The 27,405-nt window shown below is 33.9% G+C and overlaps 1 protein-coding gene and 1 long non-coding RNA gene across 2 annotated transcripts in view; one reads left to right on the forward strand and one right to left on the reverse strand.

The window, feature by feature from the left end:
- Positions 1 to 11,227, reverse strand: part of LOC141386395 (uncharacterized) — a 12,248-nt gene extending 1,021 nt beyond the window's left edge. The window contains exons 1-3 of the long non-coding RNA XR_012408340.1: positions 9,362 to 11,227; positions 2,076 to 2,209; positions 1 to 636 (exon numbers count right to left, since the gene is read on the reverse strand). The exon at positions 1 to 636 is cut by the window's left edge and continues 1,021 nt beyond it. This is a non-coding gene — a long non-coding RNA (uncharacterized lncRNA). The remainder of the gene's footprint in view (positions 637 to 2,075; positions 2,210 to 9,361) is intronic.
- Positions 10,825 to 27,405, forward strand: part of nxph4 (neurexophilin 4) — a 95,730-nt gene continuing 79,149 nt past the window's right edge. Inside the window, exon 1 of the mRNA XM_009302772.5 lies at positions 10,825 to 11,171. Coding sequence (XP_009301047.3) covers positions 11,118 to 11,171 — 54 coding nt within the window. The 5' untranslated portion in view covers positions 10,825 to 11,117. The remainder of the gene's footprint in view (positions 11,172 to 27,405) is intronic.

Below are 27,405 nucleotides of genomic sequence, written 5' to 3' on the forward strand. Positions count from 1 at the left end.
AATGGCCTCCACAGTCACCAGAGCTCAATCCAATAGAGCAGCTTTGGGATGTGGTGGAACGGGAGATTGGCATCATGGATGTGCAGCCGACAAATCTGCAGCAACTGTGTGATGCTATCATGACAATATGGAGCAAAACCTCTGAGGAATATTTCCAGTAGCTTGTTGAATCTCTGCCATGAAGGATTAAGGCAGATCTGGAGGCAAAAGGGGTCCAACCTGGTACTAGTAAGGTGTACCTAATAAAGTGGCCGGTGAGTGTATATGAGAAAGTTTACATACATTAAATGTATAACACAAGCACAAGTGTTGTGTGTTGTGAGAAATCGCACATTTTCTTAATTAGTTTGCATTATGGGTAAATGCAGTGTTTTATTAATGTGTTTGCATCGTGAGGATTTGCAATACATTTGCAATCAAACCTTTTCTTAATTCTTAATAATTCCATATCAGCAGCTCCTTTAGAAATACTATTTCCAGAAAAAAAGCATGCTCAATACTAATTTCCTCCACTGTATGTGCATGCAATAGCATCCGGTGCACACATCATCCAAAAAATAAAATAAAGCACCCAAGTCTGTACCTGATCCACAAAAAATCTCCAGCATGTGAATCTCCTGCTCCGGAGGCGTCGCTCTGAAACACATGGAAGTATCACCGATTAATGAGAAAAAATCGTGCAGGAATCACTTCTCTCTCCTGTCAGCGCGATATAATATAATCTCATTCCTCTACTTCTACCTGACACCCATTACATGTCTGTCTCTCAGCCAGAGAAATATCGGCCCGAATCGCATTAAAATGACAAAGATATAATCATAATTCCTCTAAACATCCCAGTCGTGCGGTACACGCAGAATCCATCTGAATAAACACAACTATATGACAGGCTCTCCAATCATATTAGTGGGCCGTAGCAGGATGAATACACACACACACACACACACACACACACACACACACACACACACACACACACACATGCCCAGCGGGGGGAGAAAAGAGGGTTTCATACAAACAAACGCTCTCATTAGAGACGTGTGGCCTGTGTCAGATCTGAGCCTCAAGACTCTCATTCTGGAAAACACAAACATATAATGCTGACGTCAAAATTATTAGACATTTTGGTTCCTTTTCAAATATTTCCCGAGTGCTGTTTAGCAGAGCGTTTTCAGGGTATTTCCTATTATTTTTTTGATTTTATGAAGTCTTAATTATTTTATTTTGGCAGGAATACATTCATTCATTTTATTTTCAGCTTAGTGCCTTTATTAATCAGTGGTCGCCACAGTGGAGTGAACCGCCAACTTATCCAGCATATGTTTTACGCAGTGGATGCCCTTCCAAATGCAACCTATCAATGGAAAACATCCATACACACTCATACACACTCATACTCTACGGCCAATTTAGTTGATCAGTTCCCCTACAGCACATGTGTTTGGACTGTGGGGGAAACCGGAGCATCCGGAGGAAACCCACACCAACACGGGGAGAACATGCAAACTCCACACAGAAACGACAATTGAACCAGCCGGGACTCGAACTAGCGACCTTCTTGCTGTGAGGTGACTGCGCCACCGTGCCGCCCATTAAACAACACTTTTTGATATATATTTGAAATACTTACAATTTCACAGGAGGTCTAAATATTTTAATTTCAGCAGTCCATACTGAGTTTGAAACCCTAAATACACCGCCAAGCCCAGAATTATTCATATCCCAGGTAAATTCTGACTTAAAGTTTTTGTTTAAGTGCAAAAAAAAAAAAAAGTTGAGTAACATTATTATTTTCCACAATGATGCCTCTTGATCATCGTCTTATATCTGAGCCTGGGTCATTTCCGGTCCAGTAAAAGAAAATCTTGCTGGTTGAATAAAGTAACTTTAAGTCAGAATTTGCCAGAGGCAGGGGTATTAATAATTTCAGGCTTGACTGTATATTTATTGACTGACTTTACAGCAAAGTCTGTTTCATGTTTGTGTTTGGGATTTTCTAGATTTTTTGTAGATCTGTGGCTCTTCTTAAAGAGACAGTTTCCCCAAAATGAAAATATCTGTTGTAATTTACTCACCTTTTAATCTCCAGCACGCGCAGCATGTCAACAGGACGTCAGATTGACGCTGTACCCCAACGTCATAGGGACGTTGCATTTTGTTTAGAAATGAAAATGTAGTCAGAACCCAACGTCAAAGACCATCGTCCATCCTGAAATGAGAAACTGAAGTATGAGCGAGTAATTTCGGTCAAAGTGACGAACTGCAAACTTTGAATGATTATTTCCTCTAAATGCAAATGTTGTCACTATTTTGAAGCACACTAGATTACAGATAATCATACTGATAATAAAATCATATTTTCATTTCATAGTGACTTTAAGGATTTTGACTTGAAGTCAGAATTATTCACCCCCCTTTGAATTATTTTTCTTTTTTAAATATTTCCCAAATGATGTTGAACAGGTTCAGGAAATGTTCACAGTATGTCTTATAATGTTTGCTCTTCTGGAGGAAGTCTTATTTGTTTTATTTCGGCTAGAATAAAAGCAGTTTTTAATTTTTTAACACCATTTTAAGGTCAATATTATTATCCCCTTTAAGCTTTATTTCTATTCGATAGTCTCCAGAACAAACCATCATTATACAATAACTTGACTAATTACCCTAACCTGCCTAGTTACCCTAATTACCCTAGTGAAGCCTTTACATGTCACTTTAAGCTGTATAGAAGTGTCTTGAAGAATATCTAGTCTAATATTATTTACTGTCATCATGACAAAGAGAAAATAAATCAGTTATTAGAGATGAGTTATTAACACTATTATGATTAGAAATGTGTTGAAGAAATCTGCTCTCCATTGAACAGAAATTGGGAGGAAAAAATAAAAGGGGCAAATAATTCCGGGGGGCTAATAATGCCGACTTCAACTACATATAAGACAAATTTATTCATTCATTTATTTATTTATTCATTTACAGTCCCTTTATTTACCAGTGGAACGCGAAATGAACCCATAACTATTCCAGCATAAGTTTTAAGCAGCGGATGCCCTTCCAGCTGCAACCCAGTACTGGGAAACACCCACCCACACACACACACACACACACACACACACACACACACACTGATACACTACAGTCAATTTAGTCCAAACAATCAATTTGGTATTTGGACTTTGGGGGAAACCGGAGCAGATATGCCAACTGGCCCAGCCGGGACCACCATGCCACCCATAACACAGATTTCCATAAACAAGATAGAGACGTTGTGACCTTTACATTCTGAAGAAATGCTGGGTGGTTGTAACCCAATGTTGGGTAAAACCCAAAGTCTGGTTTAAAAAAGTGTAAAGTTAAATAATTAACCCAACATTTGGGTTTGTCTATATTTGACCCAACATTGGCTTACAACAACCAAATGCTAATTATAGAGTAGTTTATAGATTATTATATTATAATTATAGTTTTTATAATTATAGAGTAATTATTTGAAATGTTTCATGTTTAATATATATGTTTAACATTTGTTAGGTACAGTATTACAATTTTTATTTAGCTCAAATTTTTAAAAGGTAACTTAGGGCAGCACGGTGGCTCAGTGCCTAGCACTGTCGCCTAACAGCGAGAAGGTCGCTGGATCAAGTCCTGGCTGGGCCAATTGGCATTTCTGTGTGGAGTTTGCATGCTCTCCCCATGTTGCCGTGGGTTTCCTCCAGGTGCTTCAATCAGTGGTGGTTCTAGTTTGAAATGACACCCTGGGCGAAACCACCACAAACATACCCCCTCTCCTCCCCATCCCCCAAGAAATGAAGACACTATGTGGTTGACTTTATATATATATATTTTAAATATTTAAATATATATTTTAAATATACACATTTAAAATTATTATTATAATAATTATTATAAATACATTTAAATATATTTATTTATTTTCAATAAATATAAGTTTGTTTATTATTATTATTATTATTATTATTATTATTATTATTATACAATTATTATCCTAAATAATAAACAGAAATCAATCCTTAATGTAACTGAAAAACAATGTAAAGACACAACTGGAGTAATATTCTAAGACTTTTGCATGAATATTAATTATGACAGTTATATAGAATGCTAAATAAATATGTTTCATAGAATTATCTGTAGTCTTAGACCCGACTCATGGCCAAGAATTAATATTATGAAGTCTTGGTTACCTCCCTGACTGATTATTCCTCCTTTCTGCTTCATAGCCATGCTTAGTCGCAGTAACATCATCATCATATGATATAAACTTTAAATAAAATCTTTAAATTTAATTTAATTAACGATAAAGTTTTGTTGACTTGCATGTAAACAACCGGGATCAGGAGCAGCGTGTGTAGGCCCACAGGAATGGTTTTCTGCGCACATGCATCAGTTTGTTTTCACCAGTGTTGTTTCGGTTGCATATAAAGAATGAAACTTGTGCATGCAATAGACTCCAAATGTGAATAACCCCTAATGTCTTTATTCTGGGATAACCACTCTAAATTAATACACAAAATTTTTGCACCATCTTTCCATGCTGCCCCCAGCAAGATGCCACCCTGGGGTGCGTTTCCTAAACAACGGCGTAACTCGCGGCTGAACTGTCATGGTTCGATGCATCGTTTGGGAAAAGAAAACAACAGTTTTGTGAAACGAGTGTTTCCCAAAACGGTAGTTTCTCTGTCACAGATTCAACGCTTGAATCATGTTAGTTATAACGTAAAACGCCCATAATGACGCTCTAAACTGGGTGGAGTAACTACTTCTTTACAGAAGAACCCATAATGTCTTTGTGCAAATTATATTGTTTTACATGCACACGCATTTAAAATAAAATGCAATATTAGATTTAGTAAAAACATGCACTCGCTTTCCATATTAACTGAAATATATGTAAATGGCACATAGGGTTTGCTTTACTAATATTATTGAGAAGTTGAACATTACATATTCTAAAACATATCACTTACAAAAGCTAACACGTATTCTAATATCATATAAATAAATAATGAGGCTATTTATTATAAAATACAATGTACTGTTTATTATTTATAAGTAATGAAAAAAAACATAATTTAATAATAATATTAATGATGATGTTGGTTATGATGATGATAATGATAATAATAATAATAACAATAATAATAATAATAATTATTATTATTATTATTATTATAAATATTATTATTATTATTATTATTATTAAGTAGGGTATTGTTTGTTTATTTTACTTCTTTTTTTAAAGTCTACTTCGACAATTTGACACATGTAAACCACTGCAGAAAGTTCTAGCCGGCAGGCCCATGTCATATACAGTCCATACTTAATAAATAACCTACTATAAATTAAAAGAATTAACATATGCTTTTTGTTTTCACAAGCTTGCTACTAAACTAAATAATAGGTCACCTATAGCTCTCGCCATGAGGCTGTGTTCAAATTGACATGAATGGTTTCAGAGCGCACAATTGTAAACATGAAGATCACTAAAACTGAACTGTAAAAATACTCTGAAAGCTCAAATTACACCTAAGAGAGATGAGCTTAATATTTTTTTTTACTTTTCATAATTCCAACTTTGAGTGTTAGAGTTTTTTAAATGAATAGGGCATAGGGGGGATAAGTGGGAATAGAGCACAGCCAGGATATGTTTCTAACTATAGCTGCAGAGGTGTAGTTGTGAGAGCTTAAGTTTGCGACGCAGTTTGCGAATGTTCGTTGTAGCGACGGATTTGGGAAACGGCAAATCAACAAACTATGTTTGTAAAAACGGAACTTGTGTCCTTTAGTTGGCTAACGATTGTTTTGGGAAAAGAACCCCTGGGCGATCGCCCTTGCCTAAATCCGCCACTGGCTCCTGTTTCCCCTACAGTCCAAACACATGCGCTATTCACCCTATTCTTTGCCGACGAGCGGGCGCAGCCATCTGAATCTTTTTGGCTCGAGACTTCCGGTCTCTTTCACTTCCATTTATTTTTAGACGTTAAAAACTGCTCGTTACGCTGTTTGATGTTGCAAACTGATATATTTTATTCTACTTGGTCTGTATAGTCATACAAACATTTGTATGTAGAGCAAGTAGTTTAATTGTTTTCTGCCGTTTATTATTCCTAGTCATTTCTCCCATTGGCGACCGAATCAGACGTTCTAACACAATTGCGAAAACAGGCGCACTTCCACATTTTAGAATAAGGTCAATAGGGGAAATGATGAGCTAGACTGGCTGTAGTGTATGTGTGTGAATGAGTATGTATGGGTGTTTCCCAGTGTTGGGTTGTGGGTGGAAGGACATCCGCTGCATGAAACACATGCTGGAATAGTTGGCAGTTCATTCCGCTGTTGCTGATAAATAAAGGGATTAAGTGGAAGGAAAATTAATAAAAGAAAGCGACTTACCCAACATATGTGGCTTTTATTTTGTAGCTAAATACAATTTATATGCAAGATGTTGTTTATTAAAGGAAAAAAATCCACTGGAACTTGATTATATGATTCTAAACTCGCCATTTGTCCAATAAAAGCCCAGAGGAAAGTGTAAACAGGAACGTCCTTTAATATGAAACTGTTTTTACCCTGCAAACAAACGAAATGAACTGCCCAACTACTTGCAGCGTTGTTCTCCTTCCTAATCGATAATGCTGATACTTTATATTATCATAAATTAAAGGTCAGCAAAATGCTAATGTGAGTTTTTCATCAAAACTGAGCAGTGTGCTGAATCACAAAACCATTCGTTTTATTTCACTTTCAGGTACAGAAGATTATCGTTTCGCATTTGGCTTTACAATTTCAGTCAAACCTTTGGCTTCATTTTCTTTCTCCAGCTACGACAGCCAAATATATTTACAGCAAAGTTAAAAGCAAGTCTTATATTGAAAATAAAACCCAGAACTCTGAATTATCTGACAGATCGACCACAGATTTTAAGGACACTGTATTCTCTCTCTCTCTCTCTCTTTCTGATTTGTGTTTTTCTAAAGTGAATCTGACTTGTTGTGTTCTTAAATTGCACTGATGTAATTAGCAATTTAGCTTTGTCATTGTGATTTACCGTGTGTTGCTTTCTCGCTGCTGTAAGTCTAAACAAAGAATCTTTACCACGGTGTAATTTTCCATTAACAAACGACAGAATCTAAGCACCTCCAGCTCAGCACTAATGATAAATAAGTCAATACATGCGTGGATGTTCAGTTGTTCTATTAAATTACTTTTTTTAATGCTTGCCACATTATTATCCATATGTATAATCTTGAAGCTCTATTATTTTATCAATTAAAATGACTGTAGATTGTGTAAACAAACAGTTAATGGGTGCACATGTAGAATTAAGTTTAATTTTAAATGAGGTTTGCCTTAAATATTATTTCTGCAAGGAAGATTCATGTAAACACATTTTTGTTGGATGAAGTGATGTTTGGTGACAAGAAAAAATGTTTTGTCTTGTCTTTAATATGTTAAATACAAGTATTAGTTTTATTATTGTATCTATTTTATTGCAATTAACTATAAAGAAAAAGTGTGTGTGTATAGTTATATTTGGCAACTTTTGAATTTAAGGTATAGGCCAGGGGTGGCCAACCCTGTTCCTGGAGAGCCACCTTCCTGCAGATTTTAGTTGCTACCCATATCAAACACACCTGAACCAATTAATTAGGACCTGAACACCACATGATAATTACAGGCAGGTGTGTTTGATATGGGTTGCAACTGAAATCTGCAGGAAGGTGGCTCTCCAGGAACAGGGTTTGCCAACCCCGGGTATAGGCTAAAAGGTCAAATGAGTGAATGTAGAAATAAGTTTTATCCAATCTATCTATCTATCTATCTATCTATCTATCTATCTATCTATCTATCTATCTATCTATCTATCTATCTATCTATCTATCTATCTATCTATCTATCTATCTATCTATCTATCTATCTATCTATCTATATACAGTTAAAGTCAGAATTATTAGCCCCCTTAAATTATTAGACCGCTTGTTTATTTTTTCCCCAATTTCTGTGTAACGGAGAGAAGATTTGTTCAACACATTTCTAAACATAATAATTTTAATAACTCATCTCTAATGACTGATTTACTGTATCTTTGTCATGATGACAGTAAATAATATTTTAATAGATATTTTTCAAGACACTTCAATACAGCTTAAATTGACATTTAACGGCTTAACTAGGTTAATTAGGTTAACTAGGCAGGTTAGGGTAATTAGGCAAGTTATAGTATAACCATGGTTTATTCTGTAGATTATCGAGAAAAAAAATATAGCTTAAATAGGCTAATAATTTTGTCCGTAAAATAGTGTTTAAAAAAAATTATAGCGGCTTTTATTCTAGCACAAATAAAACAAATAAGACTTTTTCCAGAAGAAAAAATATTTAAAAATTTCCTTGTTCTGTTAAACATCATTTGGAAAATATTTAAAAAAAAAAAGAAAATAATTTGAAGGGGGCTAATTATACTGACTTCAGCTGTATGTATATAAATATATTTGTTTATATATATATATATATATATATATAGATAGATAGATAGATAGATAGATAGATAGATAGATAGATAGATAGATAGATAGATAGATAGATAGATAGATAGATAGAAATAGATTTTTTTAGACTTACTTATTATAATTAGCATTTTTATCAATTTAAATTTATAGTGATTTCAAGTATTTCAATATATATATATATATATATATATATATATATATATATATATATATATATATATATATATATATATATATATATATATATCCAACATAATAGCAGGTCAACAATGTGTTTACTTGAATTGTCTAGAAATAAAATATTTAAAATATTATCTTACACTTTATTTCTAGACAACATTAAAATAAATATGAATATTTATTTTAATAATGTAGCTATCTAATGTCAAATGTGAAAAGGGGCGTTTATTTGGCACACTCAATTTAAGATATATTAAAAGAAATCTACTGTGTAGATGTAGAAGAAGGTTTTATTGAATAAAAGGTTTATTTTAATTATTACTTCTTGACAATCAATGTAAACACATTGACATACACACTTTACCTGCTATTTTGTTTGTAAGTCGTGATGTTTGATGACAAGAAAAATATTTTGAGATCTTTAATATGTTAAAAAACAAATATTTATTCTAATACGTGAAACTAATCTGATGACAAATAAAAATTATGAAAAAAATATTTATTTGACACCCTTTGAATTGAAGGTAGGCTAAACAGATCGATTGTTTTGCATACGGTGGATTGTTTTGTGTCTAAATATGGCGATTGGTCGTGTCAGAAAGGTTCTGCTCTTCAGTATTTGTCACTTCGAGTGTTTGTCTATTAGTACACACCGTGCGATTTCGAGGCGAACTCCCTCCTCTTGTCTTTCCTCAATGAGTGTGTTGATTTGCAGAAAAGAAGAAAGCGGAGTGGAAAGATGAGTGGATATGTGAGAAAATTGCGCTCATTTTTCCCGGGCATGTTCATTCATTTGTGCTGAGGCGCGCGGCGCAGTTCCCTCAGAGATAGAGAGCGCGCGCTTTAACAGCCCGCCAAATTCACCTGCCAACATCAATAACGCGCGTCTCGCTAGATCACAATGGAAACGAAACCAACAGAGCATTTATTTCGATGTCCCCCAAAATATGTATCCTTAAAGCCAATCTGTTTATAAAACACGCTGTAGTTGCGGCATTTGGAGGCTTTTCAGTCACCTTATGAAGAGTTTTTGCTCTGAGGGGAAGGTCGCTGAGGGCGTGGGTCAGCTTAAAGGCGAATTTACGTTTTATAGATTGAGTCATTTCAGTTTTACGGTCGTTAGACTCGATCACTCATTTCATCTGTCACATCCTGAGTTCTCATAATTATGTACGTCGACATTCAGATGTTTTCTGTCAGTCATTCGCAAGGGGGCGATGAAGGGCTTCATCTGGTGTCTGCCATCTATCAGATGCGCGGTGATGGACATCAAACTTTGAGGTGCGCTGATTTGCAACAGCTCCTGCTCGCTAAATAAATAAACAAGTAGTTGTTTTAGCTTATCTCTGCTTTCTAAACGTGCAGCCTGACTAGATTTCCAAACATCCACCTTTAACATTTCTCTCTCTCTCTGTATTTGTTTACATGTCAGTGATGATGTTTTTATCATGCTGATTAGAACACAAACTATTGTGTACAGCACATCATCGCAGATTGTGCGTCTCATGTGAACCGCGAGACAACAAAATTAAACGTATTTAAGAAAGAGACACACTTTCAAGCTATTTATATCGCTTTCTGATCCATTACGGCTTGGTTTAATAACCTGATTAGCTTTCCAAGATGCTAGCCTTCATACATCTCTCCTTTCCCTCTTTCTCTCCGTGTTTGTTTATGCTTTTTAAAGATGTTGAACTGACAAGACAAAGTGTTGTGTACATGTCGCAGATTGTTTCATATTTTATGAACCGCGACGCAACATGCACTTTAAACCCATTCAAAATGTAGCCTATTTAACGATGAGAGGCTCTTTAAATCTATTTACAGATGCTAAATGGGCTCGGGTTAGACCGACAGCCACACAATAAGACTCCGGGGAACTTTTGCGGAATTCCAAACACACAATAATGAGAATAACGCCAACTTTTTTCGCGTTCAAAGGCGCTTGTTTGACCTGTTGGCTTTAAAAATCGATATTCAGCGCTCAAACCATGAGAGGGAGAGAAAAGGAGAGAGAGAACAAGACGCAAATGTACACTGGGCGTGCGCTTTCGAGTGAGGGAGAACGCCACGCAACACGGTTTCTTTTTTAAACACCAAACGGGCGCGGTAATGAGGGCATTAGGCGCGAACGCCAGCTGACAGAAGTTGCCGCCGTTCCCGCACCAACTTTTCACCTCCGAAACCCGCGAATGGATGTGCACTTCACTAATGATAAGGACTTGGAGAGCTGAGCCGCCTTGGTTGCCTTGATAACTCGCAGAGAGCAGCGCTGGCGTATTGTTGCAGTCAGTTTGAAAGCACCTGCGTCCAGTTGTTGTTTCCCGCTCGGATGTTTTCCGCTCGCTGATTTTGTCCGGTTTATGTTTGCTCAACGGGACTAGTGTTCTTCCGGAACGAAGAGGTGCGATGAGGCTGCTCTGCTGGAGCTTTCTGCTGCTCATCCAATGGATCCTGAGAAAGGTATGAGAGCACGTTCTGAGTTTAACATCTGTACATGTTGACGGAAATTATGGTGTGGTCTCTCGCTTTGCGATGTTATTTTAATAACAATACATGGAGTTAAATCACAGTATGATTTCAGGTGATGGTGAACTGCTGGAATCAACATATTCTAATAACTTTCATATTCTGGGAATATAGTAAATATTCATACACAGGATTTTTGATTAAAGTGCAATCATACTTTTGTAAACAAATGTTTTACAATTAAACTGAGTGAAATATGGAGGAATCCCACCAAAAAAATGGCTTCAATTTGGTCTAATTATTAAATCAGAAATTAAACCCAATTATTCATGTTGTTTTGTTCACATTGTACCCAAAGTTGGGTTAAAATAACCCAGATATTTGTCTAAATGCACCTAAAGGTATTGAAGATTGTGTCTTTGGCAAGCAATTGAAATCTGAATTCTCAAATCACATCTATATTCATAATTTTCATAAATTAAAGTACACACTCTTTCACTTTTCTTGCACCTGAAGGGTTCATAAAGATCTTAAATTGACATATTAGTACCTAAAAAGTCCAAAACGTGTCGTTTAGCTCTTAATTTAAGATATTAATATCGACTCTTTAGGTGAAGATGTGTCCACCACTGATGGCTTGTGCATTATTATTATTTCTGAGAGTGTAATAAATATTAAAAATCTTTAATAAACGTGTGTGTGCATGTGTGTGTGTGAGCAGAAACACATTTATTTCGCTGTCAGATTTTCCTCCTCATCTTCATACTGGCCTCGCAGTGGCCCGATGCGAGGAATACAAAAAGGGCAGCTGCCACGTTTATTTTATTTTCACGTTTGTGCATAATACCTGAGAACACTAGTGAGGAATTTGTGCAAGTGATATTAACACCAAGCCATCAAAACAGCCTATTTGATGGTGCGTACCTGAAATAAAGCATTTAAGATGAAGTTTCATCATCTTATGTTAACAGAAATGGCACCGTGCAGCTGTCTGGAGACTGTTGTTTGACTTAAAAGCCTGTTTTAATCTTGAAAAGGCTGTTTATGATCTGGCTCGTCATCACTTCTCTGCGAAACCATCCCAGTGTAACACTGATTCGCTGGAGATTCGGATACACAGTGAAGCACACACACATAATGGAGTATTTTAAGATGCATAACTGAACTGGAGGCCAGTTTTGGGGTTGGCCGAGTGCTGTTTATTAGGGGTGTTTTTATAAGGCAAGCACCATCTTATTGATGATCCCATTACCTCCCTCTGTAAGTGTGATCATGTCATAATGACCCAACAGTAAATCGCAGCCATGTATCACAGTCTTGTCCTGCCAGCGCAGAGAAATATGGCTCGGATCTTTTATGCTTGGTCCGCTTTATTAATGTCTTTATTCTCCTCTTGTTCAGAATGATCTCATTTTTAATGCAACTCATTTTTAGCGATCAGAGATCCATATCTCACGCTTTACACAGTACACCAGTGATTATTAAAGCATATTTTACTTTGGCTTAAATTTTTATGACCCCGTACATCAAGAGGCCGTGCCTTGCTCCTAAACGCAGCTCTTAATGTTTGTTCCCACGATGCAACTTTGCATATAAAAATTGTGCGTATTTTAAGCTGGTTTTTGGGGCTCATCACATGTCAGAAGTGTGCTCAGTGGAACGGTGTGTTAGTGCATTGTGAAATGAATGCTGTCTTATCCGTTGCTAATAAATGGATCCAATTTACAAAGCTGTATGCAAAAAAGGAAGAAAAAAAAAACAAAAGTTGCACCAGCAGGGTTTTTTTTTTCCCACCCACCCTGCTCAAACCCCACCCGCTTGCTTGTGTAATCCATCATATTAATGATAAAAGCGATCATATTACGGACTCCATCCAGAGTGCTGCTTTTATTTCACAGTTTACTGTCTCATCTTTGATGATTGATATGATAAGAGGATATTGTGTGCCTATTAAAGAGCAGTGCTTAATGCATGTTTAAAACCTTGTGAATCATGCTTTGATTGACAGGTGATGCAACCTGACTCTTAGTAGATTGTCATGTAGTGATACTAAAGAGGTCACGTTGCATGATTTGCATGCATGCACATTATGTGTTCATTAAGCAGTGCTTAAAGGAGTCTATCAGAATTTTTATTTATTGCATTTCGAAAATCTTGTGTATCATGCTTTGATTGACGGGTGATGCAACCTGACTGTTGGTAGATGTTTTGTGATGTTTATAAATTGATGATACTAAAGAGTGCATTAAGCACTGCTTAATTAATGCAAAATGTGCATGCATGCATTTCTTTTATTTCTTTCTTTTGCTTTTTCAAATCGTGCTCTTATTGACAGGTTATGCAACCTGACTCTTGTTAGATTCTCATGTTTTGTGATGTTTATAAAATGTACTGATACTAAAGAGATCGTGTGGTGTGTTTTTGCATGCATTCCATGATCAGTGCTTCATGCAGTCTATCAGAATCTTTATTTATTTTATTCTTTGCTTTTTATTATAATGTAAATCGTGCTTTGACAGGTGATGCAGCCGGACTGTTATTCAATTGTCATGTTTTGTGATGTTTATAAAATGTAATGATACTAAAAAGGTCATGTGGCGTGTTTGCATGCATGCACAATATGCATTCATTAAACCATGCCTAATGCAGTCTATCAGAATGTTTTTATACATTTGTTTAGCATTTTTATTTATCATGTGAATCGTGCTCTTATTGACAGGTAATGCAACCTGAATCTTTTAAGATTGTTATGATATGTGATGTTTATAAAATGTATGCATGCAAGTAAAATCATGCCACTGCTCTTTTATCAGAATTCTTTTTTTTTCTTTTGCTTTTTTAGATAACATGTCATTAGATATCAGTCATGTTTTGTGATGTTTATAAAATGTAATGATACTATAAAGGTCATGTGGTGTGTTTTTGCATGCATTTACATGATGCGTTCCATAATCAGTGCTTAATGCAGTCTATAAGAATCTTTATTTTATTCTTTGCTTTTTATTATAATGTAAATCGTGCTTTGACAGGTGATGCAACCGGACTGTTTTTAGACTGTCATGTTTTGTGATGTTTATAAAATGTAATGATACTAAAAAGGTCATGTGGCGTGTTTTTGCATGCATGCTCATTATGCATTCATTAAGCCATGCCTAATGCAGTCTGTTATTATACATTTTTTTTTAGCACTTTTATTTATCATGTGAATTGTGCTCTTATTGACGGGTAATGCAACCCAAATCTTTTTAGATTGTCATGATATGTGATGTTTATAAAATGTAGTGGTAATACTATAGACTGCATTAAGCATTGCTTAATGTGCATGCATGTTAAATCACAGTACAGCTCTTTTATCAGAATTTTAAATATTTTTTTCTTTTGCTTTTTAGATAACATGTTATTAGATATCAGTCATGTTTTATGAGGTTTTAAAAAAATGTAATAATATTAAAGAGGTCATGTAGTGTTTTTTTGCATGCATTCACATTATGCATTGCATAAGCCGTGCTTAATGCAGTCTGTCAGAATCTTCATATATTTTATTTTAATTTATTCTTTGCTTTTTGTTATAATGTGAATCGTGTTTTGACAGGGGATGCAGCCGGACTGTCATGTTTTGTGATGTTTATAAAATGTAATGATACTAAAGAGGTCATGTGGCAGGATTTTGCCGGCATGTAAATTTTGCGTTCATTAAGCAGTGCAGATTTTGTTTTTTGTATTTTTTATCATTTAAATCTTGTTTGATTGGCAGGTGATGCAAGCTGACCCTTATTAGCTTCTCATGTTTTGAGATGTTTATAAAATGTAATGAGACTAAAGAGGTCATATGGTGTGCTTTTGCATGCATGCTAGCTAGGCATGGGCCGGTATAAGGTTCTGACGATATGTTAACCTTGGATAAAAATATCATGCTTTCAAGGTTTTTCGGTATTGTGATTACTGCTCTCTAAATTAAGTTCTTTTTAAATGTTTGGATAAAAATAATATTAAATTTCCATTTGAACACAATATATTTTATTTTGAAAAAACATTTCTAATATTTTGGAACAGTAAACGTGTCCGGCTGAATGAATCATTGACATCTGCTGTCTTTATTTGTTTCAAAAACAGATTTTTTTACAATTTAAAACGGCATCTTTTCTGCTGGAGATACTGCTGTCCTAAAAAACAAAAACAAAACAAGTAAATAAAAAAACTTACACGTACCTTAGAAACTGTATTGAAGAAAGTTTTGAGCGTTTTAAAACCTTGACTTTTCCAAACCACGGTGTACCTTGAAACTAGTAATTGTCCCATGCCTAATGCATGCGGATTATGAATTCATTAGGCAGTGCTTAATGCACTCTATAAGAATTGTTTTATTTATTTATAAGCATTATTTTAAATCTTGTAAATCATGCTTTAATTGAAAAGTGATGCAATCTTCCTTTTGTTATTAGATCGTTATGTTTTCTGATGTTTATTAATCATTTTGCATTCAATAATCCGTGCTTAATGCAGTCTATCAGAATCTTTATTTATTTTATTTTATTCTCTGCTTTTTATTATAATGTGAATCGTGTTTTGACGGGTGATGCAGCCGGACTGTCATGTTTTGTGATGTTTATAAAATGTAATGATATTAAAAAGGTCATGTGGCAGGATTTTGCATGCATGCACATTATGCATTTATTAAGCAGTGCAGAATTTTTATTTTTGCATTTTTTTTCATGTGAATCTTGTTTGATTGACAGGTCATGCAACCCGACTCTCATGTTTTAGGATGTTTATAAAATGTAACAAGGCTAAAGAGATTTTGCATGCATGCACATTATGAATGCATTAGGCAGTGCTTAATGCAGTCTATAAGAATTTTGTTCTTAGCATTTCTTAAATCTTGTAAATCATGCTTTGATTGACCGGTGATGCAACTTGACTTAGTCATGTTTCATGATGTTTATAAAATGTAATGACACAAAAGAGATCATGTGGCATGTTTTTGCATGCATGCACATAATGCATTCCATATCAAAATCCCTATATATATATATATATATATATATATATATATATATATATATATATATATATATATATATATATATATATATATATATATATATATATTTATTTATTTTTTTTTTTTTATTTTTTTTTTTTTTTTTGCGTTGTATTATAATGTGAATCGTGCTTTGACAGATGATGCAACCAGACTGTCATGTTTTGTGATGTTTATAAAATGTAATGATACTAAACAGATCATTCGGCAGGATTTTACATGCATGCACATTATGCATTTGACATATAAATCATTTGATTGACAGGCGATGCAACTCCACTCTTAGATGGTCATGTTTATAAAATGCAGTAATGATAATAAAGAGCATCATTTTGCATGCATGCACAATATACATTCCTTAAAAAACCCAGTAATTCCTTAATCACATAGTTGTTTTGTTGGAAAATGATCTTAGAAATCTGTGAGGAATATTCATGTGTCTTTGAGTGATCCGCTAATGATGATGTGTCAGTGATTGACAGTGTCTGGAGGTTAATGAATACAGTAAATAAATGCCTCTCACTTGACTGAAGCCTGCAATTAAAGTGAATTATTGGGGAAGCCCTGGACTCTGCTTTTCATATTGACGCAGCAGTTAAGTCTTGATGTGTATTTGTCTCACTTAAACCGTGTCCTAACCAGGCGCGACACGACTAGATTCCTGCGACAAGCAATTCATCTGTCCAAACTGAAAGCCATTAGCTGATGTGTCATAGAGCGCAACAGTGACCGCCACACACTTTATCACTCTAAGTATCTGTTTTTTCTTCTTTTTTTCACAGCACTGAATATCCAGAAACGTGCAACTTAAGTTCCTCACATACATGATGCATTGATAATGACGTATATAATTCAGATACAATTATTTTAAATAAATAGCAATAAATAATCAAGCATAATTAAATGATAAAAAATAAACTAAGCAATTTACTTTAATTCTGCAATTACAATAAATTAAAAATATGTGGTATTTCTATACATTTTCCTTAGTTTGTTTTTTTACTTGTTTAATAAATGGATTAAAAGTCAGTAGTGTTATTTATTACATTTGTTTGTTCTTTACAGGTTTATAGAAACTCATGATTCACCATTTCTCTTCTGCTCTATATAAAATCAAGTAAACATGTAATTTACTTTCTCCATAGGAAAACAATATATATATATATATATTTATATATATATATATATATATATATATATATATATATATATATATATATATATATATATTTATTTATATATATATATATATATATATATATATATATATATATATATATATATATATATATATATATATATATATATATATTTATTTATATATATATATATATATATATATATATATATATATATATATATATATATATATATTTATTTTTATATATATATATATATATATATATATATATATTTATTTATTTATTTATTTATTTATTTATTTATTTATATATATATATATATATATATATATATATATATATATATATATATATATATATATATATATATATATATATATATATATATATATATATATATACATACATATAAATGAGCAATTCCATGAAAATGTCAACCTTGCCATGAAAAGAAAAATGTTTTCACCAAAATAGCGAAACCGTTTCTACATTTTTTGCGCAGGCAAGTGTTTTACAGTACTTTAAAAATACTTAAAAATGTCGCTGTCAATGTTTTCAAACTATTATATTTGATTTACCAAAGTCAAACAAATGACAATTTCACATCCGTCACATCCATAACGAAAAAGTGTCACATCCATAACAGAGCTTTTCCCTCAAAAATGCAAAAATGTCAAAATAAAATAAAATCAATCAGTTTTGTTCTATAAAGAGCCAACTCTTATCCTTTTGTTGAGCATTATTTATTTTGGGTTGTGCAGTTTAATTCACAGAATTTCTACTAAATATGTTGTATACTGTAAACTCGCAGACTTTTTTTGTCACATCCATAACGCTTGTTTATTTTCCTCATTTAAAGTATAAAAATGTTAACAGATTGATTTTTTTTGATCCCATAACTCTGTGGTTAGTTTTTTTGGAAAATATAAACAGATGGTTCAATATAATGTTAACGTATACTTTCTCTGCGAATTTATGTTTTGAATTTTTGCTGCAAATGTCACGTCCATAACGCTGGAATCAGCCATATATATATATATATATATATATATATATATATATATATATATATATATATATATATATATATATATATATATATATATATATATATATATATATATATATAGTGACAAACCTTGCTTTTGTGAGCTTTGAGGTTGTTAATCATTTACATCTGGTTTTGTGGAACTCATCTGTTTGCATTAATTCAACATATTTTTTTAAAACAATCATGTTTAATTGCTGAATTCATGCATAACAATTACAATAAAACCAAAAGAAATAGGAAGAGCTTTCTGCTCCAACGTTTTGCACTTCATGCATTCTGTGGCCTCTGATTTAGCTGATTAAATACAGTTTTTGAAGTTCTTTGTACCCTGCATATCCTTGTGCAGATTTTTGTCACCACTAAAACTACATTACCCATGATGCTGTGCTAAAACCATACAAATAAGTGTTGAAATTTTTGCTCTTTTTGGCTGGAAAAAAATAATAATTGAAATGATTCAGCATAAAGATATGGAACTGTAATGCCTAAAACTACATAAGCTGTGCGTTTATGTGAAAATAACGGCACACCTTAAAATACTCATCAACCAATCAGAATCAAGCATTTAGCAACTGTGTTGTATGAATCGATGCATGATCGACATTAAAAGTTTTATTTTATTTAATATATTTACATGATCTTTTAAATAAATTGAATTGTTTATTTAGTTATGTGTATTTGATTGTGTCACTGGCAACATCCCATTGGATTATAGTTCTTTCCTATATTAAAGCTGTTAAAGGGACAGATCGCCCAAAAAATGAGAACTCAGTCATCATTTACTCATGCTTTACTTGTTCTAAACCTGTTTTCATTCATTCATTTTCTCTGGCTCAGTCTCCATTTCAGAGGTAGTCACAGCGGAATGAACTGCCAACTATTCCTGCATATGTTTTTACGCAGCATATGCCCTTCCACCTGCAATCCAGTACTGGAAAACACCCATACACTCTCACGTTTACTCTTGGCATGGGATGATGAATGTGTTCAAGGTATACCGCGGTTTGGAAAAGTCAAGATTTTGAAACCGCCAAAATTTTCTGCAATACCGTTCCTAATATGGGTAAGATTTTTTATTGTTTGTTTATTTATTTATTTTTCTTTTAGAACAGCAGTATCTCCCACAAAAAATTCAATAAAAATATATATATCCAAAGATGCTGTTATAATTTGTAAAGAAATCAGTGTTTTTGAATCAAATGAAGGCAGCAGAAGTCAATAATTCATTTGAATGATTAAGCCTGACACGTTTACTGCACCAAAGCATGATAAATGTTTCTCTAATTAAAATATATTGTGTACAAAGGTGAAAAGGTTTTGTTTTACCCAGACTTTTAAGAATATATTTTAGAGCAGTAATCTCAACACCATGATACTGTGAAACTGATATGTATATAAAAGGTTATCGTACCCTCAGATTCTTATACCGGCCCATGCCTAGTTCACTCACACTCATGCACTACGGCCAATTTAGTTCATCAATGGGCTAAATGCACAGCTGGTGCAGGGCTCAACAATAAGGACTGCCCAGTGGCCCGGGGCCAGCGTGCGAGGCGCTCTGGACAGTAGACAGAATTGTTACTGGCACGATTCGTGGTGCCTAGTCACAAAAGTTCAATTAGTCTGCGACTATTTGTCAATTGCATATGAATATAGTCTTAGAATCGAGAAACAGTTTGTGCTTTTGAGCCTTTAAATGCTGCCTCCTCAGTGATGTTGTAAACACCATGTTGCTTTCCAGTTCCTTCTATCTGATTGGATGTTGTGAGCATTTCGTGTTTTTGTAACCTGGTAAAAACCAGTACAGCAAAATTAATTCATGAGGCTAAAAGAATGTCTTGTAAGCAGACATTTACGTGGGTACAATGCGAAGATATGCTGATTATACATTTTTAACATTTTAAAAATATAAAAATTCTAGATTCAAACACATTTTTGACTCAATAGTAAAAACGTGGCTAAGAAATAGCTATTAACTTTTTTTTTGGTTGGGCCAGTGAGAATATTCGCTGGGCAAGTAAAAATCTGAACCGCTGGCCCAATCGGGCCAGTAGAAAAAATCCTTAGCGTTGAACCCTGTGGTGTTTCTCAGCCAATGATAAACGTACGTTCAATGTAAAATGTTTAATAATGTGGTTCCTAGTTATTTGATGAACTGTTTTCAAATGGTGAGCCAACAGCACTCATACAGCACTAGGGGTTGGGATTTTATTATTTGTTTATTTAACTCAAAATCATGTTTTTATATAAGTGCAATCATGTGGAACAAACTACCAAAATCCATCAAGGAAATAAAAGATTTGAGGAGGTTCAATGAAGCTTTCAAAAGATGGTTGTTGGATGAGGATAATTAGTTTGCATGGTGGATGAGGATGTTTTATTTTATATATTATTGGAGTGTACATAGGGCGGCTGGAAGGCCATTAACTGTGTCGAACAAATGCTGGATAAGTTGACGGTTCATACCGCTGTGGCGACCCCTGATTGATTGAGGGACTATGCCGAAAAGAAAAATGAATAAATGAAGGAAGGAAGGTATTTGTGAATTATTCTGTTCCTGTTTTAAAATGTTGAGGTGCTGTTTGTTTTATGCATGATTGGTATTTTAAAGCCATACATTGTTTTATTTAACAGAGAGGACTGCAATGGAAATAAGCCCAGAGCTTTATTGTGTTTTTATCCTCGACAGTTTTTATTTTAAAATGTATGGGATACTTTTTGTACAGCTTGTCTAAAATCTCTCAAATAAAATGATTAAAAATAATAATAATAATAATAATGAACTTCCGGTGAAAGCTTTATAACGATTTTCAATTTCAAAAGGTTCCTTTTACAGCATTGATGTGTTAATGTAATTAAAATATAACCAGTTAAATAAACTTAAGCATTTATTTGATTGTTAAAGCATAAAAAGAGATGAAAGACCATTTAAACGCAGGCGCTGTCACTAGCTGCAGAAACTCCGATGAAAATTCTGGGATAAAATTAATTTCCATATTTTAAAGACATGGTGTGGGAAAATATCATTTAATTCAGTGCTTCTTGTTTGGACTGTGGGGTAAACAGGAGCACCCGAAAGAAAACCCATGCCAACACGGGGAGAACATGCAAACTCCACACAGAAATGCCGACTCGAACCAGTGACCTTCTTCCTTTGAGGCCACAGTGCTAACAACTGAGCCACCGTGCCTCTCCCTAAACCTGTTTGAGTTTCTTTAGTCTATTGAACACAAAATAAAATATTTTAAAGAATGCTGGAAACCAGTAACCATCGGCTTCTATAGTATTTGTTTTACCACTATGGAAGTCAATGGTTACCGATTTACTGAACATTCTTCAGAACAATCATAAAGGTTTAGAAACACAATTTATGGGTGAACTGTCCCTTTAAGTGTGTTTGTATTAATTGCTAGTCATCCTGTGCAATATATTTATGTTTTTTTTTTCAAATATTTCCCAAATAATGTTGATGGTTCAGAAAAATTTTAGAGTATTTCCTTTAATATTTTTTTTTCTTCTGGAGAAAGTCTTATTTGTTTTATTTCAGCTAGAACAAAAGCAGTTTTTAATGGTTTTAAACTAATTTTAAAGTCAATATTATTAGCCCCCTTAAGCAATATTAGTTTCTGATTGTCTCCAGAACAACCTATGTTATACAATGACTTTCCTAATTACCCTAACTTTATCCTAATTGACCTAGTGAAGCCTTTAAATGTCACTTTAAGCTGAATACTAGTGTCTTGAAGAATATAGACAAATATTATGTGCTGTCATCATGGCGAAGAGAAATTAAATCAATTAGAAATCATTTGTTATGTTTAGAAATGTGTTTAAAACATCTCAGTTAAACAGAAATTGGGGAAAAATATTTAAAATAATTTAAGCTATTTCATCATATGTTTTTATGCCCTTCCAGCCGCAATACAGTACTGGGAAACACCCATACACTAATAAAATAATTAAAATTAAACACATGAGGGTGAATAATTCTAACTTAGAAAAATAAAGTAGGCGGGCACTAATATAGTAGAACAGCATCATGAACCAATCAGAGTCGACTGTGGGTGGAGCCAGTGCATAAATAGACCAAACACCATTAAAAACATTCATTCTCATCCTAGATTTTCCAACTGAAGACAAAGCTCAGATCAACACTAAGAGTAAGATCTGGTTGGTGTTCTCTGTTAGTGTCAGTTCAGATGATATAATGGCACAGCTGTTGACAGAAGTGTTAAATATACATAGCTGTGTGGTTTAAAGCCTCCGCATGACTTGAAGGCCCAGACAAGCGCAACAGTGATTTCTTGTGTTCATTACATTATTTATCACACATCATCGTTATCAATAAATAAAGCCAAGGCAAGTGATATAAATCGTGAAGCTTTTTTTACAGATGTGAAGTTAAAAATACAGAAATGAATAATGATGGGTACGTTTACAAGTGCTCTTGAAGCGAATCCTGCCCAAGGTCTTTCTCGGAGACCACTTTATTCATCAAACCCCCCGTCAGCTTGACTGATGAAGCGCACGAGGTGAACAGAAGAAGAAAAACAGCCCAAAATCGGCTCTCTGTACTGAGATTTCCTCAGCTAACCTCTGCGTTGACACTAACCGCGGCGTTACCGCCTGTCTGACCTGGAAAACCAGACATTGTTGAGCTTGTCATTCAGTTTTTATTTGATACTATATATATATATATATATATATATATATATATATATATATATATATATATATATATATATATATATACATATATACATATATACATATATTAGGTTTTTAGATTTATTATTATTTAATGCATAAAATATGTATATACTCTGAACAGCATAAATATTTATATTTTTTATAAATATTTTAAATTATATATTTTTTAGATATATATTTTTATCTGTTTATCAATAAATAAATAAAAAAATATATATATATATGTGTGTGTGTGTATATATGGATGTATGTATGTGTGTGTGTGTGTGTGTATGTGTGTATATATATATATATATATATATATATATATATATATATACATACATATATACACACACACACACACACACACACACACTATATATATGTATATATGTGTGTATATATGTGTGTGTATATATTTATATATATATATATATATATATAAATATATATATATATATATATATTTATATATTTATTTATATATATATATTTATATATATATATATATATATATATATATATATATATATATTTATATATATTTATATATTTATATATATATATATATATATATATATATATATATATATATATATATATATATAAATATATATATATATATATAAATATATATTTAAATATATATAAATATATATATATATATATATATATATATTTATATATATATATATATATATATATATATTTATATATATTTATATTTATATATATATATATATATATATTTATATATATATATATATATATATATATATATATATATATATATATATATATATATATATATATATATATTTATATATATATATATATATATAAATATAAATATATATATATATATAAATATAAATATATATATATATATATATATATATATATATATATATATATATATATATATATATATATATATAAATATATATATAAATATATATAAATATAAATATATATATATATACACATTTGAACAACACCGTTTTATTAAACAGATGCTCATTAAAATAAGAGTTTGGTCACCAAACATCTTCAGGAACTGAGAGATAATGTTCTGAAATATATAATGCAAAAATATATACAATCATATTTGGTAATTGAACTTATAATCGAAATAGGAATTAAACTTAAAGTTTAATTAAAATAAAGACTTTCTCCAAAGGCTACATAGCGGGTAGCGATGTTGTCTCACAACAAGAAGGTCACTGGTTGGAGCCTCGGCTGGGTCAGTTGGCATTTCTCCCGTGTTGGCGTGGGTTTCCTCCGGGTGCTCCAGTTTCCCTCACAGTCCAAAAACATGTGGTATAGATGAATTGGGTAGGCTAAATTGTCCGTAGTGTAGGTGTGTGAATGAGAGTGTATAAGTGTTTCTCAGTGGTAGGTTGCAGCTAGAAGGACATCCACTGAACCTATGTTGGATAAGTTGGCGGTTCATTTCACTGTGGTGACGCCAGATTAATAAAGGGACAAGGCTGAAAAGAAAATGAATGAATGAATGACTTTCTCCAAAAGAACACATATAATAGGTGATCCATTGAAAATTGCCTTTATCTCTTAACCATTGCTTAATTGTTTATTATATACACTCTGAACAGCGTAATGTTGTATTTATCTGTTTCTCAGTAAATATAGACAATATATTTTTGTGTATTTAAACAAAACATTTTTATTAAACAGATGCTCATTAAAATAAGAGTTAGGTCACCAAACATCTTTAGGAACAGAGAGATAATGTGCTGAAATATATAATGTAAACGTATATAATATTAATAATATTGAACTTTAATTTATTTTTTTTTTTAGTTTAAAAAGCCTCTATTTCAGTCAAAGTATATTTACAAATAATACTTTCTCCTAAAGATAATATATAATAGGTATACCTTTGAAAATCTCTTGGCAACTAATTGAAAAATAATAAAAATAGCAGAAAAACTAAATATTGCAATGTCAGTTTTCTCCAATACTGTGCAGCACTACAGTGTTTTCATTCATATAGATTTAAAGTCGGCTTGAAAAGGAAAGTTTTTCCATATGGTGACACATCCAATTGACACAGTCCTGAAATTAGAGAAAATGTTGGGCACTTTAGGAACTGATTAGATTGTTGGAAGATGGGCATTTATAAGAAAACAGGAAGATTGATGAATGAATGAAAGCAGGGCAGAACAGAGACACACAGTGAAAGCCCCACCCTTATAGCCCCATCCCCAAACGACCTACATTTTCATTACAAAGCACTACTAGCCCCACCCTAAAGCATTTATATCCCTGCCCCAAAACACTGCTTTAAAGGACTTTCATGTTGTTGAGGCCAAATTGTGAGTCGAGCATCTGAATGTGTCAGCAGAAATGGAGACTCATCAGAGCAGCAACGTTTCTCCAATCTTCTATTGTCCAGTTTTGGTGAGTCTGTGTGAATTGTAGCCTCAGTTTCCTGTTCTTAGCTGACAGGAGCGGCACCCGGTGTGCTCTTCTGCTGCTGTAGCCCATCCGCCTCAAGGTTGGCCGTGTTGTGTGTTCAGAGATGCTCTTCTGCAGAGCTCGGTTGTAACGAGTGCTTATTTGAGTTACTGTTGCCTTTCTATCAGCTGGAACCAGTCTGGCCATTCTCCTCTGACCTCAACAAGGCATTTGCGCCCACAGAACTGCCGCTCACTGTATATTTCCTCTTTGTCGGAGTATTCTCTGTAAACCCTAGAGATGGTTGTGCGTGAAAACCCCAGTAGATCAGCAGTTTCTGAAATACTCAGCAACAACCATGCCACGTTCAAAGTCACTTAAATCCCCTTTCTTCCCCATTCTGATGCCCGCTTTGAACTGCAGCATATCGTCTTGATCATCTCAGATAGTCAGATAGGTGTACCTAATAAAGTGGCCGGTGAGTGTATATTAAATGGCTGAATTTACAGAAATGGTCATATCCCGAAGCTCTAGTTAGTTCTATATATCTGACAAGATTAGCCAGCATTTCCAGGCTAAATAAACATTATATGATACTCTCACAGAACAAAAACAGATTGAGCTGAGAGCTGTCCAGATCTTTCAGTGATCTGTGAATGGAATGAACTTCTTTCCGCTGTTAAATCCGAGTGTGTGTGCTGTTCACACCTCGCGCAGCAGCTCTCCTGATGCACTGGAGTGTGTTGCGCTGTTCATTTGCTGGGCTGTGAGTGTGTGGATGGGAATATTTCCAGACTGATTCCCATTTAGACTTTATAATCTATTATCATCATCTCCTCCTCTGAGTCTGGAAGATGAAACACGCGAGACGCCGCAGCCAGAAAATGAACAATCTGACATAACACTATCAGCTGTGCTGTGACTTCTGACACTCTCTCACACATACACACATTCTCTCACACACAAGAGCTCTCTCTAACACACACACACACACGTGCACACATACTGAACACGCCCTCTCTGTCTCAAACACACACTCACACGAAACACACACAAACACTGAATCTCTCTCTTACACTCAGGTCTGAATCAATGTGCTATTTACACAAACTGCTTTACACTGAATTTGTTTGTGTAGAAGTGTAACTCTGCTGCTGAAACTTCCCCATCAGTGGTCACTGCAAACCCCCAGCCGTCCGAGCGCTCACTAATTCAACAGAAGCGTAATATATTCCCTCAAATGTGCTGTGAGGACGCAGTTCTGGAGCTCTGGGCGTCTCTGGCTGAGGCTGAAGCTCTGAATGCAGGCCAGCGTTTGCTTCGCTCTGGGGGAACAGATCAACCGCTGTTGGAGAACACAGAGGCGGAGCTCGGCACGCAGCCGGGGGCGGGACTAAGGTAACCAGAGCCGTCTGATTGGGTGGTTTTAATCGGCAGATTCAGGAGTGACCGATGTGGACTTAAAGTCAGCACAAAATCTAAATGTTCTCCTTTTGTTTTTCTGTGTATGCTCAGAAATGAAAGTATGGGAGCTGTCACTGGTGCAGAGCCTTTTCAAAAGATACATCTGTTCACCAAAAGAGTCCACAGTGATGCCTCAAATGTACATATTAGTGCCCAACTGCACCTATAATGCACCTTTGAGGTACCTCTATGATCCTTTCAGGTACATTTTGAAAAGGTTCTGACCCAGTGACCATTATTTCTGTCAGTGTTTAAAGTAGCTCTTGTTAACTATTGAATCAGCTCATTCAGGCGATCTCGGAGTGATTGTTTTGGCCCTGATCTGAGCGCGATTGCTGGATTCACATATGCCAAACGAACTGCTCTAACGAGACAAACGAGACAGGTGCTGAGACAAAAGTCTAGGTGTGAAAGCACCCT

Source organism: Danio rerio, chromosome 6 (assembly GCF_049306965.1).
Source record: "Danio rerio strain Tuebingen ecotype United States chromosome 6, GRCz12tu, whole genome shotgun sequence".
Classification (NCBI taxonomy): domain Eukaryota; kingdom Metazoa; phylum Chordata; class Actinopteri; order Cypriniformes; family Danionidae; genus Danio; species Danio rerio.